The 18,351-nt window shown below is 41.2% G+C and overlaps 1 protein-coding gene across 1 annotated transcript; it reads left to right on the top strand.

The window, feature by feature from the left end:
• Positions 1-560: 560 nt before the first annotated feature.
• On the top strand, positions 561-18,025 carry LOC145442325 (eukaryotic translation initiation factor 3 subunit B-like). Its single transcript, XM_080320218.1, has 17 exons — positions 561-862; positions 2,420-2,618; positions 7,836-7,955; positions 8,014-8,071; positions 8,134-8,262; positions 9,647-9,804; positions 9,871-10,020; positions 10,807-10,873; positions 11,345-11,391; positions 11,450-11,660; positions 12,794-12,871; positions 12,931-13,042; positions 13,413-13,491; positions 13,754-13,889; positions 15,107-15,232; positions 16,154-16,340; positions 17,456-18,025. The coding sequence occupies exons 1-17, from the start codon at positions 694-696 to the stop codon at positions 17,548-17,550; spliced, it is 2,121 nt and encodes a 706-aa protein (XP_080176344.1). The 5' UTR covers positions 561-693; the 3' UTR covers positions 17,551-18,025.
• Positions 18,026-18,351: the final 326 nt, after the last annotated feature.

Below are 18,351 nucleotides of genomic sequence, written 5' to 3'. Positions count from 1 at the left end.
AATTTGAGTTGAAGGTGACTCGATAGAGTATTATTTCTTTCATGTGAGAAGATGTTTCAATATCGAATCGGTTATCTCTCGACTAGGGTTACCATATTTTGGAATCGGGAAAGGAGGACACTTTTTCAAAATTTTCAACCACAGAATACCGGTGGAAAATCCTGAAAAAGTGGTAAATATCTTCTACTTCGTAGTCGGTTGACTAAAAAAAGGTCATCTTTCTCGCTTGGTGCCAGAAATACAGTTTTTTCCTTCACATTGTCGGGTGGTTGACTTAAAAAAAAGGGCTCCCGAAATACCCACCGGAGCGTCACTTCGGTGCTGATTTACGGCATCTCAGTCGAATTTTGCTATAAATTTGACCAAAATTCCTAAAAAAGAGGACTAAATCTTTAAAAGGAGGACGTTCAGGCTTCATCAGAGGACATTTTCAAAATCCCGAAAAAGTAGGACAAATGGAGGACGTAGGTAACCCTACTCTCGACTCATTTCATTGCCGTCATCACTCAATTTAGATACAATTGAGCCATACACATCGCTAGAGGCAGAATAAGAATATTGCGCATGTGTTGCTGACTCCGACCCGTCGACTTTTCCGCTTCCAAATTCTAGATTTCCAAGTCTGTTTTGCGAAGATATATTTAGGCATCTGATTGGACTTACGACGGTTGGAAATATTGCTTAGTATGTGTTATGACTCTTAATATACATGAAATGGAGGACGAAGAACAGTGGGAGGACGTAAAGGGCAGGAGGAAAGGTCTAAAAGGCGTTGGTGTCGACGGGGTTTCCAATGGTGTATTTGACAAAGAGCCCGATTTCAGCGACCCAGAAGACTTCGTTGATGACGTGACAGACGAAGGTTGGACTAATAGTCATTTTAGCAAGTTAAATCCTTTTCATTCCAAATACAACCGTGCAAGAGGGTAAGCTACATATAGGGACGGAGTGAACGTGACGTGATGTGATGTTCACGTTCGAGTTCTGTGTGTCCCCTGAACCTCGGAATTTTGAGGTTCGCGTTCACAAACGAACCTTGGTAGGTTCTGCACTGTGAACCTTTTTCATATATTACAATTTTCACATCATTACAACATCTTTGTATGAAATATATTGCATTTCAACTGTGGGCCACTCTATGCATGGCGTTGGCGGCATAAAAATCCACACCAAACGAGCATGCACCTTGACAATCTCAAAAATTTTACTTGCTTTGTTACAAAAATTTGCTCAAAATATCCAGCTGTCCGTTTGTGAACATTTACTGACTCTGTACTGTGAGATGAACCCGCAATCACACAACATCAAAAGCGAAATATACGGTACTACATGTAGACAGCGAATGACGCTCATTCAATCCATAAATGAAATCGATATCGAGGTCTGATGTAAAAAATCAACAGGCCTCTTGACCTCATATGTTTTTTGTATCATAAAAACCAAATTCGTGCGATTGGGTCCGGGTGTCGGCTACTGCTGTGCTATATAACTTGTTAATGGGGTAATATTGGTAGCAAGTATAGAAACACATTTTACATTCTGTTCAATATCAACGTACGGTATAGCAATACTCTGACCCTGACGCCGAATACATTGTCCTGTCGGGCCTGGACCGTTGAGCCGTAAGCTTATATTCCCTTGGAAGTCCTTATCGAAATTATTGGAAAAACGTCGGTAGATATTGATTTTGTGGGATTATTATATCATTTGATTTGCCCAGTTGATAAATTTGGCGACGTTCAAAACGTCAATATGTCCGGCTTCTTGATCGGTAGGTCGTGGGTTCGATTCCCGGCCGGGTCAGACCAAAGACCTGATTAGTAACACTGGTATCCATGGCTTCCCTGCTTGGCGCTCATGCATTACTGGGATAGCATGGAGGGGTGGTGCATGACTTAGAAAGTCGTAAAGGCTATATCTGCACTTCCTTGTCCAGCGGCATATGCACATCATGCACTCATGGTATGCATATGCGCAGATCGTGTGTATGTATATCATGAGTCGGTGTATATGCCGCAAAAACATCAAGGACAAAAATAAACTACGTCCTTTCCTTTCCTTACTTAAGCATTGTGGCATTATGTGACCCGAGTCATCGAGAGGAATCGTGTACATTGATAGAGGCTATCACTTCACGGTAATGTAGGGTTGGAATTCGCAATATGACGCCATGTGACGTCATGAGGTTCACGTTCGCGTTCACACAGAACCTTTCAAAAAGGTTTGCGTTCACACGAACCTGAACCTTTCAGAGGTTCACACCATCCCTAGTAGGCTATTCTATTATAGCATAAGTGTTGTGAGTGTTGATTAGCCTATATCATTCGTGGACTAATGTATTAATTCGCAACCCAATTGCATACCTTGTGCTTGATCTGATTCTTTTATATAATATATATTTATTAATATCTGTTATTAGAGCTTGTTGGAGACATTTTGCGCAAGGAACCCAAAGAAGCCGACGGATATGAATCTGTTATCGTAGTCGACAACATACCTGTAGTTGGGGAGGACCGATTGGAAAAATTGGATGCAGTCCTTACAAAAATCTTCGGCAAATTTGGTCCTATCGAGTCAAAGAATTTTCCTCGGGAAAAAGGCGGCACGAAAACCAAGGGGTGAGTAGTTGGACGCTTCATATATTCTACTCAAATTAGCTCTTCTCTTTGAAATATCATTATCAACATTTCACATCATTCATACCCTATTCATACTGCGTGTGTTAGTCATTTTTAACCATTTTGCAAAGTGAAATCCGAGCTTCTGTGAGTTTTAGTCTAGTCACACTGTCTATCACAAATATTTCCATCACACGCAATTAATTACGTCGAAGGTACTTTGATTACACCGCAAACACTGTCCACAACTCTGAGAAGTGCCAGCAGTCTTTTAGCTGAAGATTTTCGAGTGCGAGGTGCCGGGTTGGAGTGCCCTGTAATTTTGGAATCATCACAACAGTAGCTTTCAGTTAAGACCGATTTTATCACATATCAAAATATTCTATATATTATAGTATTTTTCATATCAGCTGAACATTGAGTTCTTCGTGAATTTATCAAATTCCCCTAACTCGTTGCTGGCTAATTCCATTATAATTTAGCAAATTTTTTGAGATTTGTAATGCATACACTCAGAATTGTCCAATATTTACATATGTTGTTCTTTTTTGAATTCCAAGTTTATTAAAAAAAAAAAATTGAAAAATATTCAGCGGTTCAAAAGATATTGCGATTTAAAATCCTCTCGTCACTAGGTGGCGCTACTTTCAAAAATCTTTGAAATCGATATTTTTCGCTTAAATGATGGTAGAGAACGAATTGAAATGTCCATATAACCAATTCTGGGGCCAAGGAATTCAATAAAACCAACTGTTTCGCCCTAAACTCAATGAAAAAAAAGTTACGGATGAAAAAAAAATGGGGGGGACGGGCTTGAAAATGTCTGTAGGATACGGCCTACACAAAAAAAATTCTTGTGAAATGTGCTTTTAAGGAGTATGGTTGATAAAAAGCTTGATTTTAAATTTCTCATTTATTCCACCATGAAATATGCATTACATAAAAATTTCATGGTCCCAACCCATATCCCTGCTCACCGTAAATACTATTATCACCAGTCAGATATATGAATAAATTTATTCAATTAGGTTTTCGAAATTTTTCAAGTAGAATCCGTGCAGAACCACCGCTTCAGCAATTTCTTCCTGCAATAGGTCAGTGAATGACAGTGGTCGATACTCGATACTATTTGTCAGTGAGCCAATTGTACATGGGCCAAGTTCCATCTCTTCTTTGTTTCCTTGCATTATATTTTACTGTATTGATTAGGTACGTTACCTAGCCCAGTGCTCTTCAACCTGGGTGGTCGTACACCCTAGGGTGTACCAGAATTCGCAAAGGGTGTACCACTCGGATGGGGTGTACAGGGGTGTACCAGATCCGAGTAACAATGAGCCGATGGCTAGCTATCACAAATGCCGGTTTATAGGTCAGTACAGACAGGTTGACGCACAGGTTAACAAGCAATATGGTACAATGTTATCTCAAGTGTAATACTGTACAGTGTACACCGCTTGATTGTGATGTCATAAGCAAATATTTCTTCTATTCATTTAGCCGTCGGCAATAGACCAATGGTTCCGTTTGGTGTTGTAAAGTATGCAGTTAACAAACATGTGTTCAGCTAGTCATTTGTATTTTATTGATTTGTGAGGAAACCGCCGCGATAGCTCAGACTTTTTGAATCCGTGCTTCCTACCCGACGCTAATAAATACCACAATGCACATAAATGAAGTGACGTAGCTAGCGAGGGTCGAAACAGCTTCCATATTGAAATCGAAACCCTTTTGTTTTAAAATGCCAATTGTATGTCCAATCTTTCGCCATACATTTGCAATTTAGTATTTTGTTATAAGTGATGTAAATTAGCGACAATAGACTGTATATAGCGGCATACGATCTGAGGTTACTGACATCTCTTGCAGCCCTTGTGCTACTATCGACTGTGTGTGGTGTGTGGCAGGCCTGATGCGCAGTAGGCTGGTGCGCCTGCTATCATCGCTGATCTGAATTACCGCTTCTGCAGCAGTAGCTTTACCTACTCTCCCCCCAATACTGTTACATTTAGGTTGATTATCGTTCGTTATATCATGCTGTTTTTGCTCTGACACGAAATAAATTCCAATTTGCGTAGGGTTACCATACGTCCTCTTTTAAGAGGATTTGTCCTCTTTTTTGACATTTTTGAAAGTGTCCTCGGAGGACGCCCTTTTGTCTTCTTTTTTTGAGATTTTGTCCTCGTTTTTGAAAATTTAGGTCAGATTTAGAGCAAATTGATATGCAGTAAATCAGCACAGAAGTAACTCTCCGGCGGGTATTTCGGAGTGAAAAACTGTGAATTTAGCTCTGAGTGAAAAGTTGACCTTTTTGTTATTCATCCACCTAGCAATGCGGAGAGAAAAACGATATTTTGAGCTCTGAGCGGAAAGATGACCTTTTTTTTAGTCAATTGATCACCAAGTGGGAAAAATTCACCGGTTTTTAGAATTCTTCTCCGGTTTTGCAAGTCTCAAATTTCTGAAAAAGTGTCCTGTTTTTAGATTTCCAAAATATGGTAAGCCTAAATTTGCGTGGCGGGCTGCCTGGCTGCAAAAAGACTCTATGACCAAATACTATTTTATTCAAATCCAATTTTTTTGACGGCAATACCTTCGCTTCTACTGGTCGGAATTGAACCAAATTTGATGAACATAGTTTGTATAGACAACCTAATACTTTCATGGGGTGAACAGAAAAATTTCAAATTTTTCGTTATTTATTTTTGTATAGTAAGTAGAAACTTTCCTCTCCCGTAGCAAGGCGGCTACTAGTTGGAATTGAACCAAATTTGGTGTGTAGGCTTAAGTTAGGTAACCTAACAATTTTATCAAGTAGCCAGTACGATTTGAGAAAAATAGTCATGTTTGAAGACCCCTAATGAACAGGGGTACGTACGAGTTTTGAGCAAACCTTAAAAGGGTGTACCACGTCGAAAAAGGTTGAAGAGCACTGACCTAGCCTATAAAAATCAAAGAAGCACAATATTTGCCATGGTAACAGCACTCAGAACCATGTTTCTAGGTGGCGCCAAAGAGGCACCAAGTTCCAAATATTGTGAAACTATCTAATTCATAGTTGAACAAACATTAAATTTAAAATCAAACATTTTGTCAACCATACTGCTTTAAAGTACATTTTGCTGTATTTTTTTTTGTGTAGTCCGAATCCTACATGACATGGAACAAACGAGAAAATGCATTTTGTCTCTTAGCATTGTCAAAAGTCAAAAATCCGAACATATTTCTTGTTTCGTGTTTGGCATGCATTTTGGATCGTCGACTTGCCACATTTCAAGATCAATTGTAAATATGTCTTTTGTTACTTGCTTCTATTATTGTTGAAGCGGTGGTTCCGCACAGATTCTACTTGAAAAATTTCGTAAACCATCACAGCATAAATTTATTCATATATCTGACTGGTGATAATAGTATTTACGGTGAGCAGGGATATGGGTTGGGACCATGAATTTTTATGTAATGCATATTTCACGGTGGAATAAATGGGAAATTTAAAATCAAGCTTTTTATCAACCATACTCCTTAAAAGCACATTTCACAAGAATTTTTTTTTGTGTAGGCCGTATCCTACAGACATTTTCAAGCCCGTCCCCCCCATTTTTTTTTTCATCCGTAACTTTTTTTTCATTGAGTTTAGGGCGAAACAGTTGGTTTTATTGAATTCCTTGGCCCCAGAATTGGTTAATTGGACATTTTGATTGGTTCTCTACCATCATTTGAGCGAAAAATATCGATTTCAAAGATTTTTGAAAGTAGCGCCACCTAGTGACGAGAGGATTTTCAATCGCAATATCTTTTGAACCGCTGAACATTTTTCAATTTTTTTTTTTTAATAAACTTGGAATTCAAAAAAGAATAACATTTGTAAATATTGGACAATTCGGAGGGTATGCATTACAGCCCCTGTTAAATTATAATGGAATTAGCCTGCTATCTAATGTTGAAGATATGTTGTTTTTAAATCTAATGTTTGGTGGTCGAGGAGATGTATTCTATGTCATGTTCTGTCAATTTTAACTGACCAGGCAATTTTCTGCCCGCTTAAAATTGATTGCGCAAAAACGTTGCAGACCCTGTTTGAGGTGAATTTGTGTCAATCATGTCAGAAAATGTTGCGTTTTTATCCTCTTGGCATAGGAGAGTATCACCTGTTCTGTTTTTTTTGGAGATTCCAGTTCTAGGTTCAGCTGATCGTGTGCGTTGTTTTTGAAAACTGTATTTTTTTTCGTAATCAAGACATTTGTGGGTGTGGTCACCAGAGATAGGAATGACGGGATAATCGTGATTTGTACATGTAGTCAATTACGACGATTACGTCATGTCATGTAATTGCAATCGATAACTCTTCATCTAATTGAATTCTTTTTAAAAAGACGATTAGTGAACTTTTTAGTTATGTGAGGATGAACATTTGTGAAGAAGGAATGGTGCACCACAATTATTAGCTATGTTTGTAAGTAACAAATTATCAAAATGTAGTCGTTATATAATGGATGCCGTAATTACCGTGTGCGTTGCACCATGCCGTATGCACTGTCATAAACAGATGCCACTTCCTTGTAACTTGAGGATGATGATCATCACTCTGCCTTGATTCAAATATTAACAATTGCACATGTAACTCATGACCGAGCATTTCTTGTTGCATTATTAGTAACATACTCTTTCAACACCTGTATTAAATTGATTGTAAGTATACAGGTATTCAATTACGTCAAGCATTATTCATTATGGCTGAATTTCATGTTTATTTTATCGCATTATCCTGTGGTTCTACTTGACGTGGGCACGAACGGTTTTTCTGCAATTCTTACTGAGCGGTCGCCTGCTACTGTAATACCACGTAGCATGGGCTCTGTGCTGTAGCTAAAATGAAAATTGTTTAATAAAAACCAATGGAATTGAAAAGAAAATTGTTCTCAGATTTGGGTTCACCGCAATCGTTGTATTGTCTTTGAGTATGTGTTCAAATCTGGAGTTGAATGGAAGCAAAACCAGTGTGATCACGAGCGTATTTGCGTGATGAAGAAGTAATCATAATCGACTGCATTGATGCAGTAATCGCCCCATGTCTGGTGGCTGGCTTTATGTGAAATACATATTTAGTGCAGGAATTTGATCTGCCGGTATTGTCGCATATGAATCTGTCTTGTAACATCTCTTTGTCGCCAGATATATCTGTAATGAATGTGTTCTAATCACTGTTTTAACCCATTTCAGATATCTATTTATTGAATATAAACGCGCTGAAGATGCTTTGGAAGCCGTACGGAAAGGTGACGGTTACCGGCTCGACAAATCGCATACTTTCCGAGTCAACTTATTTAATGATATAGAAAAGTAGGTGTACTAATCTATCGGTGCGATGGAGAATGTAACGTTGCGTGTTATGTTGCAGATATGAGAATTTTGAAATGACGGAAAAAAGTGTTCAAATGCAGCCTTATAAAGATCCGGTGAGATTGTATTTTTGTGATTTGTTATTGTTTGCGTACCAATCGCGGCGCTTTCCTTTCAGGGCAACCTTCAATATTTCCTCGAGGACGAAGACTGCTTCGATCAGTTCAGCGTGATCTACGAAGGAGGAGACAAAACCACCATCTATCTCAACAATCCCAATGAGCCCTCGTTGGTGGAGGAACGAAAGGTTATTAGAGAGCGGTGTTGGCACGACGCTTGCACTTCTTTAGTGGTTCATTGTTTTACTACTTCCGCTTCAACTCGGACAGTTTTTTCAGCAAAACTACTCAACTTTTTACACTTTGCATTCTGGAAAGTAGGCAGTAGTTTCGGTATAAGTTTGCAACACTTTTTATAGGAGTAAAATGGTCACAAGAACAGCATAAAATAGCATATGTATAACGGTAGCAGATTTTTTTTACGAAGATCGCGAAAGTTTTTACAGCCCCACGTTTTTTTTTTGCAAAACCACTCACTTTTTACTCTTTGGATTACAGTAAAAGTGACATACAGTTTGTGGATAAGTTTGCATCATTTTTAGGAATGAAACTGTCACGCAATTTCGCAAGTAGTGCGCCTCCGATTAAGGGGACTAGCAACCCCAAAAAATCAAGATTTTTGATTTTATTTTTCGTGTAAGAAATATCAACATTTGATCTCTGCTGTCACCTCATGTCCATTTTTCACCAAAACAATAACTAAAAACTGCAAAATTTCGATTTTATTTTCCTTTGATAATGGGGGGGGGGGGGGGGGGGGTTCAAGTTCTGGCACTGTTTCTTATCGGTAACATTGGTAACACTTGTTCATTGACTTTTTAAGTTTCAAGTGTTTGGTAGTCGTTTTCTCAATTGTAAAATTTTGTTGAGTTGCATCACGGCAAACCAAAACTTTGTTTGAAGGTTTTTTGAAAAGCTGAGATTCATACCTGTGCTATGCTAAAAGTTTATAGTCATAGGTCTGCCATGTAAAGAGGTACAGAATGTCAGAGTAAACTTACAGCAAATTTATGATAAAAATTTGGATTTTTTTGAGTATTTGAATTTCGAAATAAAATTTATCCTAGGTGGGTTGCATGTAATCCTTCAAATTTTAGCATAGCACAGCACTGTCCTAGTACTTCCTAAAGAAGGCGTTAGATCGTAAAAAGGGCTTCACAATATCGAGATTTTGCATTCCCCGTGTCTGTGCATTTTCTGTCCTTGAAATACAAAAAAATCCACAATCTGCAGGGGAGAACGAAAGCTTTTGGTTTTTTGTTTATAGCATAACGACATCTAGCAACTGTGAAAATTTCATGGTGATGGGGGTAGCCATCCGAAATTTAGGTTTTTGGGTTGCTAGTCCCCTCAACTCCGAAATATTTCTGTAACCAAATTTACCTTTTCAAATTACTTGCCCTAGTAATTTTCGAACCTTTCCTTCTACTTTCATTGGAAGTAGTTTTTGCATCTCTTAAAAATGGCTGTTGGCAGTTGTAATTCAGTATTTTATTTCATATTTTACTCTTGCTTCAACTGGAGTGCCTACGCCGACTACTTTTATCAACCCTGCGCGGCTTAATTTTACAGAGGTGGACCGAGACGTACACGCGCTGGTCGCCGCAAGGCACCTATCTGGCTACGTTCCATCAGAAGGGCATCGCGCTCTGGGGAGGGAAGGAATTCAAGCAGATCCAGCGTTTCGCCCATCAGGGTGTGCATCTCATCGATTTCTCTCCTTGCGAAAGGTGAGGCTGCGCGCTCGAATTCATCGTGGGAGAAAAGGCGAGCCTGCTCTCTCATTTTCGTCGCAGGTACCTGGTGACGTTCAGCCCGATGCAGGCCGGCCGCACTTCTGACGAGCCTACGGCGATCATCATCTGGGATATATTCACGGGGGCGAAGAAACGCGCTTTCCACGCCGATATGTCTGGAGAGGAGGACCGCCAGTGGCCCATCTTCAAGTGGGTTCGACGTCTTGGCTTGTGATGCTGGTTGCATATTAAATTGATCTTCGAATCCGAGTCGAAATCGGAGTCCAGGAATCTTTTTGTTTTGTTCCTGAGGGTGTGATGGTTTCTCGAAATTGGCATGGAGATTGTAAATTATTTGAATTCCTGGTTTTCAAAATTCGGAAATCTCTATTTGATCCTAATCTGATGGAAATCCGTGCTCATTTCTAGCAATCGGGATAGAGTACTTTGATCCGAATGAACGTTAATTGTAACGATTTGTGTCGAATAGCGAGAGGCGGTCTTCTTAGTGCTCGTACCCGTTGTGTTGCTCGAAATTTTCTTGCGCACCCTACTCTACAGTGACCCGCTACTATCTGTAGGCTGCACTATGGCAATATGGCATCTTAGCATAAAGATTATGCCTAATTACCGTCAGAGGGGGTTAGTAACCAAATACTTCTGCTTGCTCAAAGTGCTCAAATGGTTGTTTTCGGGATACATCCACTCTCACTAGGACAATTTTTCAGCAAATCTAATTCCTGCACTGTGGATTTTGAAATTCGAAAGTAGTTTTGTGATAAGTTTTCATTCATCATGTTTTGAGTGGAATTGTCATAACCGCATGAAGTTGCTCCTGTAACTCGATGAGTTTTCGAAGATTATAGCAATTTGAAGCGTCGTCGTGATAGAAAATTGGGTTTTATGACAGCGAGTGATGTGCAACTTCACAACATGCGTTGACATCATGCTGCAATTTTGTGAAAATTAAGAATTGATTCTAAGTTATTTTTTCAGGTGGAGTAACGACGGAAAATTTTTTGCACGCAAGTCCAGCGGGGTTTTGAGCGTCTACGAGACACCGGTAAGTGAGCGTTTCCGGTTCCCGGGTTACCGACTGACTGATGGCTGTTGTCTGGTGTGCTATCCGAAGGACAGATGTATAATCGTTCAGTGTCGCTGCATAGTGTATATTCTAGACTCGTGTGGGTTGCTTGTCGAGTTTCACTTTTGATTTTAGTTTGATAACATCTGTTCCTAGTCGATCTCTTTTGGACGGTCAGCATTGTAATTGTGGTTGTAACTCTGCATGTGCTGGAGGTGATCAAAGTAGTCATTGTTGGTGCTTGTGTGAAGTAGAAGTAGTCTAAAATCCTAAGTACATACTTAGGTACTTGAGTACTCGTTACTGACCCCCTCTGGAATGTGCATTCTGTCCTATGTGATCGTTAATTACCAACTACATTATATTTGATGGGTCCATCGGTCCATGCTATTCTCTATTAATCTCAGAATTGAAAAAAAAAAAAAAAAAAATTTTGATCTGCAATTGCAGTCCTGCGGACTTCTCGACAAGAAGAGTATAAAAGTGGACGGAATCAGGTAATTCTGCGTGCTCTGTACTCGTCTGTGTTCGAGTGCCGTTACTACCGCCGTTCAGGGAATTTTCGTGGTCACCGGCCGAAAACAAACTCGCGTACTGGCTGCCCGAGCAGAACGAGATACCGGCCCGCGTCACCATTTTGGGATTCCCATCTCGGCAGGAGCTCCGCGTCAAGAACCTTTTCAACGTCGCCGACATCCGGCTGCATTGGCACAAGCAGGGCCAGTTCCTCTGCGTCAAGGTGGACCGGTATAACAAAACGAAAAAGGTGTGCGGGTCTGTTCGGCCGGGCGTGTGACGTTTTTGGTTGACGATAATTTTTTTCCTGTGGCTGGTCATTGCTAAGGTTTGGCGAAATTGAGTGAAAGAAGACCGATACTAGAATTTAAGCCAATACTGATGTAACATTTTTTTGTTGTTGATGATGAAACCAATATCAAAGCATGTACCATACAAACTTTAGTTACAATTTACCTCGAGCGTGGTAAGAAACTAGGCTACAATACCTCCAGTCCAACATGTGAACTTGTAGGTCAGAAAACACAACTATTCAGCTTCAGCATCTTTATCAAGCCAACTCTTGAGGTCTTCATAAATCAATCCAACATTACTGCTAGACGATTTATTGACCGTGCTCTTACCGGAGTGATTTGATTCTGAATCGAATATTAGCCGCCGAGTATTCCGAGTACCGGTACTGTTGATTATGACATCAGAACAGAGACTATTCAAATCGTTGGATTCTTGCGCTCCTATAGGTGCACCCAGCCACAAGTGTTGCAACTTTTTTTGATCTTCCGCTGTCGAAATGGGTAATGTGGTTTATGCTGCGGTGATGGGGTTTGCACGGTGGTTTGAGTATGAATTTTTGATGATTTGAGTTGAGCAATGATGGTATAGACTCAAAGATTATATGCCGCCAGGCACTAGAAGATATTTTATCAGCGAACGTTACTTTTTTGGTATTTTCTTATTATTGTATGGGCCTTAAAATCGCGATTGCCTTATGACATGACACTATTCAAATCGTGTAACGTATGGCTGCCCATGTCCGCGGATTTCTGTGAAGAAGTGATCGACATGCGGCATTGTCACGTAGCGGTGCCATAGTGTGTAGAAATTTATAATTATTTTTAATCAAATGTAACTGGCACAATTTTTGAATGTTTTTGATCTCATGAAATGTACATATTGCAGTTATCAAGTCTGTCTTACTGTTGTGATGTCACAGTAAGAAGTACTCGAGTAGTCGACTTGGAGCTTGTCACTCGATTCAAATACCAATCTCGCTGCTCCTGCATACGCTGTTTTCGGGTCTTTTTGTCGTACGGACAGCCTGTTTTGCGCGGCATTACAAGGAAAGATGTCACACACCGTTCTCACGCATCCTTTCTTCCACAGGCCAACATCTCCAACTTCGAAATCTTTCATATCAAAGAGAAACAGGTTCCCGTCGATATCGTCGAGCTGAAAGAACAGGTAAGGGCTGCTGTCTGCGTACGCTGGTTTCGAATCGCTCGATATTCTCGCTATCGCAGGTCACCGCGTTCGCTTGGGAACCGAACGGAAGCAAGTTTTGCTGCCTGCACGGCGATTCGAGGCTGAGCGCTTCGTTCTACGCGGTGAAGAGCGGGAAAGTCGAGCTTCTGGGTAATTTTTGCGCTGTTGGATTATTTGGTGTTTTGGGTTAATGGCCAATTTGCATTGACCGCTATTCACCGTATTTCTGAAGTGCTTTCAAGGCCCATTTTATGCCGATAGACCTGCCAGAGCAGCAGTTGTAGTATTTTCTACTTTTATACAGATCCTTGATTAAGTTGATTTCATGTCTAAATCCAAGTCCAAATCCATTAATGGCTGAGAAGAGATAGAAAGTTGCCTGAATATTGATTATTATTAGAAATTTTATGTGTATAGTTTGCCTTGCGCTCTGTTGTGGAGACTGCGCCTGACCAGCAGACTGTCAGATTATATGAGACTATGACAGCATCTTATTGTAATCTCGTACCTGATACTTCAGAAACGCAAGAGAGAAAGAGCGCCTCGCACATTTTCTGGTCGCCTGCCGGACAATTCGTTTTGCTCGCGGGACTGCGAAGGTATGTGCACGTCGAAATAGAATTGGAACTATAGCGACAGTGTTGTTTAGAATAAGAATTATTGGATTTCATTTAATTGTGTACCGGGAAAAAACGTGACAAGAGTCAAGTTCAGTTCTTATGAAATCAGAGTCCCATCATGAGATAACCGGCATTTCGGTCTAATCAATTTAATTCAACAAAGTAGAATTACCTAGTTGTCCGAGTATGGCGTTGAAGATACGGCTGAATAATTATCGTGAACGTACCGATTTTGTTTCAGTTCGAGCCAGCTGGAATTCATCGACACTGCCGACATGACCATCATGAACACCAGCGAGCATTTGATGGTGTCGGACATCGAGTGGGACCCGACCGGGAGATTCGTGATCTCGGTCGTGAGCTGGTGGGCGCACAAGGTAGGGTCGATTGTCAATTTATTGGCGATATCACGTGAACGATGCAGAATCATGGCATTTTGAAAATATCGTCGCGGTGGATTCAGAGTAGCTTATAACCATTTTTAGCAACTTGGGAAAATCAATTTTTTGTTGAGATTTTCCGTTTCTTTCGGCCATATCTTGGGCATGAGTAATGGGTATGTTTGTCGCTGTGTTGAACATAAACATGACCAAGATATGGCCGAAAGAAAATGAGTAAATGGCAGGGTTGTAACCAAGTCGCAAGGCTCCGATTCACAAGTCAATCTCACTTTTATAGTTTTGACTCGAGTCAAGTCGAGTCATTTCTATTCACCACCGAGTCAAGTCTGAGTCCAAGTCAGCGAGCAGAGGTCGAGCCGAGTCATGGAATTATGACTCGAGTCCGAGTCCAAGTCATTGTATAGACTGCTCAGTTTCCAGTTAAAGTATTGGTAAACCCACTTTTTATAACTCTTTTTGGTGATATCGAATGTTTCGCATTTATAATATACCAATTCTCCTCACTTTTAGCAGTTTCTGGTCGCATATTCAAGTACATGTACCCACAGACGAAATCCCAATAGTGTGTTGGCTTCGGAACTACAATGAAATGTCGGTCTTGGCCGTCTGAGTCTCGAGTCAATGACTTGGTTCGAGTCATGCGCAATGACTCGAGTCCAAGTCGAGTCATTTCCGTATTTTGAAAAAATGACTCGAGTCAAGTCGAGTCATCAGAAAATCGTGACTCTAGTCGGACTCGAGTCGAGTCGTGACTCGAGTCATTACAACCCTGGTTAAATGGTTTGTCGCTGACCGTATCTCACCTATTGTATTGTTCCTAAATTTATCTGGGTCTGTTTGTCGTCGTCAAATTTCTGTAGCATCGCTGAAGGAGCCAATCAAATTCCGCCGCTAGAGTATAGCTCCGATTTGCATAATAGGATTTCGGCTAGCGACAACTGAAGACAATATCAACGCAGGTCAAAGTAGTCGTTGTTAGTACTCTAGTAAAAGTAACGTAAATATCTGCTCGAGTACAAGAAGTAGCGATTTCCAAGTTTATAAAAAGTAAGTGTCTAGGTTGGTTTTGCCTGGAACCGACCATGCAGGATAGAAGCAGGTTAATATCGTAAGCACTTATGTAGTGCAAGCAGGCAAAAGCTACTCTGAAAAATTTGAATTGCTTTGTTACCGATCCCTGTCGTTACATTCAGATCGACAACGCGTACTGGATGTGGTCCTTCCAAGGCCGGCTGCTACGCAAAATCAACGTGGACAGGATCTGCCAGTTGCTGTGGCGACCGCGTCCGCCTTCGATGCTCACGGAAGAGCAAATCAGGGTGAGGTTTTTGACATCTTGTCGCTCTAGTGCAGTGGTTCCGGTCCGGGGAAAGATTCCTCTCGGTCCTCTTAATGTGTTAGTATTTTATCTCTCAATTCCTAAATGGCAGAAATTGGATGCTTGTCCACTAATTAGAGAAAAATAACATCAAGTTCGGAATGTGTTTGTCTGCATGGTTTCGCAATAGAGAATTCATGGGTTACTTTGGGCTAGTGTAGTATGAAACAGTTCAAACGCAGCCCACTACTCGTCCCGGACAAGTTATACATGTAAACGAACTTCGTTAAATTCCGACATTGCAATTAAGCAACACTTGGCAGTATAATAGGGGCTAGCAGGCAAGCAGCGAATTGACAATCAAGTTAATGGTCTTAGATTGGAGTTTGCGAGCTTCGCCTTGCAGAAACTTCAATAGAATACAGTACAAATATCTAATATACAAAATCAGCATTAAATAAAGTTTTTAATATTACATTTGAGTTGTGTACATTGGTCGCAATCAAATTAAGGGCTGATTTTGATTTTTGAAGTTTCACCGGTCCACAACATCTGTTCTAAATTTACTGGTCCGCAAGACCTAAAAGGTCGAGAACCGCTGCTCTATTGTACTTATCCGCATCAAGAAATGCTCTCCATCATGTCCATAAGCTAACAATGTGGCCATTAACTGTGCTCTCTGTGAAACGATATAAGTTATGCATGTTATATGCGTTAGGGGACACACGGGTTAGTGTTTAGACTTAGGTTCGGGATTGGGGTATCGTAAGATTAGTGTTGCGGGTTATGGTTAGGCTGGGCTATCGTAGTATTAGGGTTTGGGGTGGTAAGGGTTATGAATGCTTGACCGGAGGTTTTGACGTCTTTCGTCTGTTCCGCCCCTGTGACGCAATGTGACATGCCTCCTTTTTTCCTTCCCCAGAAAGTGAAGAAAGATCACAAGAAGTACGCCCGGCAGTTTGAGGCCAAGGACCGCGTGTTGCAGTCTCGCGTTTCTAAGGAGATTCTTGAGAAGCGTCGCGAGCTCATGGAAGAGTTTTTGGCGTACCGGCGGCTCAACGTCGAGAGGTACCAGGAGCAGACGCCGTACAGGCGCGAGTTGAGAAACGGTACGTCGACACGGTGTCTCGCGTTTCGCGTCGACGACTGAACGTGCGACACAATCAAAAACGGCATTTGGGCATTACGGTCAACCCAGGGTTGTAGCCAAGTCACAAGGTTCCGACTGGCAAGTCAATTAGACTTTTATAGTTTTGACTCTAGTCCAGTGAATTCATTTTCAATTCACGACCGAGTCCAATTCAGTGAGTAGAGGGTCGGTTCCGAGTCAGTGTTGTGCTCGAGTCCAAGTTTGTTCGCTGTTCAGTTTTGAGTTCAATTCGGTTCAACCCACTTTTTTCAACTCTGCTCGAGTGATATAGAATGGCTCGCGTTCATAATGTCGAAACTTTTCTCAGTCCCTTCAGTTTCTGGCCCTATTTTCCAAGTATCAGGACTGATAGACGAAATACCAATAACGTGGTGACTTTACGATTCTTCGAAGTTACAATGAAGTGTCTTGGCCGTCCCAGTCTCGAATAGGGCTGGGCAAATTCGAATACCTGAGTGATTCGATTCTGAATCACGTATTATGCTTCGAGTCGAGTATTCGAGTAACACTCGTTATGACATCATAACAGAATGTAATATGTCGAAGTTCGAATAAGTACCTTTTATGCCACCACAAAGAACATAATGCCGGTTATCCATCACATTAACCATACTTTGTATATTTTCGACCATACCGATTTCATTGCACTTTGCGACCATGACTTCAGAAATGTGGTATTTCCAGTAACATTCGTAACTTTGTACTAGTATTTTTTTATATATATTTTATAATATTATATACATAGTGCACGAATTTCTTTTGACTTTGAATCGATGACCTGAAAAAGGGTGATTTACGTAGAGGCATTTATCGATTGTTCGTGTAGTTCCATATCTAATTCTTTGAAGTCTCGCTATGAATGTCATGTCACCATTTCTCAAACTAAGCGGGTTGACAAGGTACAAAAACACTAGAATGCTGCACATAGATTTTGACATGCTGATTACTCGAGTACTTTCTATGTCTACTACGAGAGTAGCGTTTACGTGTCTTGAAATGGCCTCTTCTACTCCTGCCCCGAGTGTCTATGCCAGCCGCCTTGACCACCTCTGCGTTTTTCTTGTTTTACGCCAGGCGTCAACACGGACGAAGTGGACAGCCACACCGAGGACTGGGATGATATTTGCGTTGAGATTCTTGTCGACGAGGTCGAGACGGTGGTCGACTGAACGTCCCGAAGAATTTCGAGAAAACCTGCGTTGTTCGGGCGAAAACGCTTTTCCCCGAGCTACGCCGAGAATTGTCTGTCGTCCGAGTATATTTTTAGGAGCTTTTCCGGATAGGGTGGATTCTAGATTGTGTTTGACGTTTTTGAAATAACTCTAGGCTTTGTTTCGCTGATAGCGACTCTTTTTCTGACTTTACTGCGCTCACGGTGAGGTTGCGATGTTGCTGGAAATTGGCAAGTACGCCTCGCTGTGCGCTAGTTTTAACGCTTGTCGCCGCGCTCGACATGGTGGCGAAATCGCTTTTCGCGGTCGTCATAAAGCGCGATTCGAGGCATTGCTGGCGGCTTTGGCGCGCCTGGTTTCGTGCTTTATGTGTTTGCGGGGAGCGGTTTGGTGGGGCTTTTTGTCGGGCGGTGTGCGGAGCGTGCTGTACGGGATTGTGAAAGGATTGAGGAATAAAATGATTGAGATTCGGTTTGTGTGTTTTGTGTCTTCAGCGGATTCAGGTGCAGGCGCTTCAAATCATTTACGATCAGCTTATGATAGGGCTGGGGATGATTAGCTGGACTACAAAAACATTTGCCTTCTCCGGATTGGCTATTAGACTTGAAAATTGATTTCAATGACGAATTAGAAGGAAATGCGGTTATCAAGTCAGGGTTTGAGGGACGCAAAAATGATGTGGTCTCAAAATGATCGCCAATCGAAAAAAAGTTTTTTGGCAGCAACCGTTTTCTTTAGAGAGCCACCGTAATGCAGCTGCAATTAAATGTATCTTGAATAAGCCCCGCTCCAGCTACC

This window comes from Botryllus schlosseri, chromosome 7 (genome assembly GCF_051294905.1).
Source record: "Botryllus schlosseri isolate E-star chromosome 7, Bs_hap1, whole genome shotgun sequence".
NCBI classification, from domain to species: Eukaryota; Metazoa; Chordata; class Ascidiacea; order Stolidobranchia; family Styelidae; genus Botryllus; species Botryllus schlosseri.
Note: the sequence above shows the minus strand (reverse complement) of the source record. Positions and strands in the feature narration are given on the sequence as shown.

Excerpts from the sequence above, each read along its gene's own strand:
- LOC145442325 (XM_080320218.1), top strand. The coding sequence starts at position 694 with ATGACTCTTAATATACATGAAATGGAGGACGAAGAACAGTGGGAGGAC. Across the intron at positions 9,805-9,870 it reads GATTTCTCTCCTTGCGAAAG|GTACCTGGTGACGTTCAGCC; the intron begins GTGAGGCTGCGC and ends TTTTCGTCGCAG. Across the intron at positions 11,392-11,449 it reads ATAAAAGTGGACGGAATCAG|GGAATTTTCGTGGTCACCGG; the intron begins GTAATTCTGCGT and ends ACCGCCGTTCAG.